Here is a 2,888-nt window from a genome sequence, read left to right as displayed (position 1 = left end):
ATCCCAAGTATTAAACGGAGACTCATCTGCTGGTGTTGGTGTGCCTCTCGAATCCACTACCAAAACAAACGTCTAAGATAAGAAAAGCATATTTTGGGGTATAAATCACCAGTAATCTCTCGTTAAATACAATAAACAACACGTACCCTGTAACAGGAAATTCAGGAGTTAGTACTGTTCATATTTAGAAATATAAGTTTTTCAACTTTGGACGCCTTCAGCCGTGTTTGCCTTTCATTTATAATGATACCAGTTTTAGAAAATATTCTTTCGCATGGCACGGAAGTGGCCACTATGTTGAATTTTTCCCTCACGACTTTAGAAATATTTGGGAAAATATATTGATTTTCACACCACCATGCCAGTGGATCCTCACTTCTACTGATAACTGGGCTGTCCATGTACCTTTGTACTTCCACAATAGCAGCTGACTGAGGAGTGCCCTGGGGCTGTGTTGATTTTACAATTGCATCATAGACACCCCATACTGACAATGGATCAGTGGTGGTTGAAGTTGACACAGTTTCATGGCTCTGGCCTGTGTTTGTCACTCTTCTGTCACCCATCTTTTGTGCTACTAGTTCAATAAGCTGTTTCTTTGCATTATCTGCTGCAACTCGGCTTTCAAACACAAGAGATTTAAAGCGTGGATCTAGTAGAGTGGCTACTCCTATAGACTTGCTCATCTCTACATTGTGGAAACGGTCCTTCAGGCCTTTTGTTAATTCTTCAATGACAGTCCCTGTCACACTGTTAAATGGCCTTTTCAAAAGTTCTGCACACACTGATAATAATCCCCTTGTCAGAACAATAACCTGAAAATTGGAATAAGTTCTTCAATATAACACAAACAGTACAATATCTCAGAAATGATTATGCCATAATACCACAGCTAACATTTTAGCAAGAAAAAAGCTGCTTAACTTACTTGGCTGCCAGTAGGATATGACTCAGCACTAAGCTGTGTTGAAACCTGTGCAAATGGCTTCAACACAGAGCAGAGTTCTGAGCAGATGTTCCATTCCTCATCTGTCAGTTGTTCAAAATCAACTGTGAATAGTACAAGTGAAGTCTTCACTGCATCTTTAATTTCAACTATTCGCTCTAACATACACAGAGTAGATTTCCACCTTGTTGGCACCTCCTGTGCCAGTTTTTTAACATGACCTGCCCCATTATTTTGCAGGCATGTCAGCAGTCTTTCTGTTGCATTGCAGCTTCTCTTGAAGAATGCTACAATAGTTTTGACTTTCTGCTGAATTGACACAAAATGTTTTAGTGCATACTGCACAATAAGATTTAGTGTATGTGCATAGCACCCAAAGTGTTTCCACTGTAAAATGGATACTGCATTTTTAATATTTGGTGCATTATCCGTCACAACCAGCAAAACTTTGTCTGTCAGCTTGAAGTTATCTGTCATGCCTATTAGAGATGCCGACAGATTCCAAGCAGTATGTGCACCAGAGAATTGGGAACATCCTAACAACACAGACTGCAAGGTGAAATCTTCAGACACAAAATGCCCTGTCACCGCCATGTAACCTTCATTTGCTGCCGATGTCCAGCAATCTGTGGTCAAACAAACTGTCTTCGCAGCTGACAGTTTGTCTACCACTTTCTCCTTTGCTGCGGTGTATGCTGCTTGCAGCATTACATCTGAAATATGCTTCCTGCTTGGTAACTCATAACCAGGATTAAGGGCCCGCACAAAACCCCGAATCTTCAACGACTGAAAATGGTTGGAAGTCTTTAGTGAACAGCTGAAGAAGTTGCCCATCTATCTTCTTTTTCTGATTCACTCCGATCCTTTTGGAGAGGTACGATGTCGTAGAACTTTGAACACCTTGCTGCATTGAGGGGGCTGGAGCAGCTCACTCCTCTTCCACACTACTGGTGCCAAGGATCACCTCTACAGGAAGGGTTTCACCTACAGCAAAATAGGTTTCATATCAGCATAAGCACAATAGAAATGATGCCATATTATTTTTGGTGATATATATTACAATGTTTGCATACAGTATTCTACATGGTACTTGCAGCTTGAATATTTATTTCATACAAGTTGACAATTGACTCAGTTTTAGTAATGACTATAGCTTCAAGTTTCTTCTTTAATCCTAGCAACACCAACACATTTTCAATAATGTGTATTGGGGTGAAGGGAGGGTACTGTATTTCGACCCTAAAAAAATATCTTAATTGCTGTTGACATATCATATTTTAAACAAATACTGATGTATAAGTAGGGCCCTGAACTTCAAAATATTCAATATGACTGTCACTGTGGAAAGTCACATGTACTATTAACGTGTCAAATTTTTGGGTTAAGTTTAACCTCAAAATTTAAAACATTTATGGAATTCAGTTGAAGACTCCATTAAAAACAATTATCCTTTTCAAAATTTTAAAATATGAAACAGTATCTAATTCCCCCCCCCCGGCATCGTCAGGGTTAAAAACAAATGATACACAGGAATGAGCACTGATACAATCTGCTATCCGATTAGTTACTAATAATTGTGAGACGACAGTTCATATATCACACAGTGGCATTTTATTAGCACTATCGTTATTACACCTGCAACAATAACTTCGAATTAAATAATTAAGTATTCCGGCACCATATGCAACATAATTTAATGTTTGAAAATGTCAAGGCAAACAGGTGCGGTGGTATCGACAGCTTAAGTAGTCACGACAAATGAAAACTCGTGTGTAAAAATGCACAAAGCACCACACTGTATAGCATGCTCTTATTTTTAAAAAATTAATAAAATAAAAAATAAATGATTATGCATGCACTGAAATAACCGTAATTGCAATAAATATATTTTTTCATTACTCACCCAAATCTAGCTCCGAGGGTCTTTGTGAAGAGAAATTCA

At 38.4% G+C, this 2,888-nt stretch overlaps 1 protein-coding gene across 1 annotated transcript; it reads right to left on the bottom strand.

Moving 5' to 3' along the window:
- Positions 1-255: 255 nt before the first annotated feature.
- Positions 256-1,141, bottom strand: LOC124556334 (E3 SUMO-protein ligase ZBED1-like). The gene is made up of 3 exons (XM_047130304.1): positions 929-1,141; positions 406-815; positions 256-316 (listed from the first exon to the last, which is right to left on the bottom strand). The coding sequence occupies exons 1-3, from the start codon at positions 1,109-1,111 to the stop codon at positions 256-258; spliced, it is 654 nt and encodes a 217-aa protein (XP_046986260.1). The 5' UTR covers positions 1,112-1,141.
- Between the last annotated feature and the right edge of the window lie 1,747 nt (positions 1,142-2,888).

The sequence above is a fragment of the Schistocerca americana genome, chromosome X, assembly GCF_021461395.2.
Source record: "Schistocerca americana isolate TAMUIC-IGC-003095 chromosome X, iqSchAmer2.1, whole genome shotgun sequence".
NCBI classification, from domain to species: Eukaryota; Metazoa; Arthropoda; class Insecta; order Orthoptera; family Acrididae; genus Schistocerca; species Schistocerca americana.
This window is presented reverse-complemented; position numbering and strand designations above follow the sequence as displayed.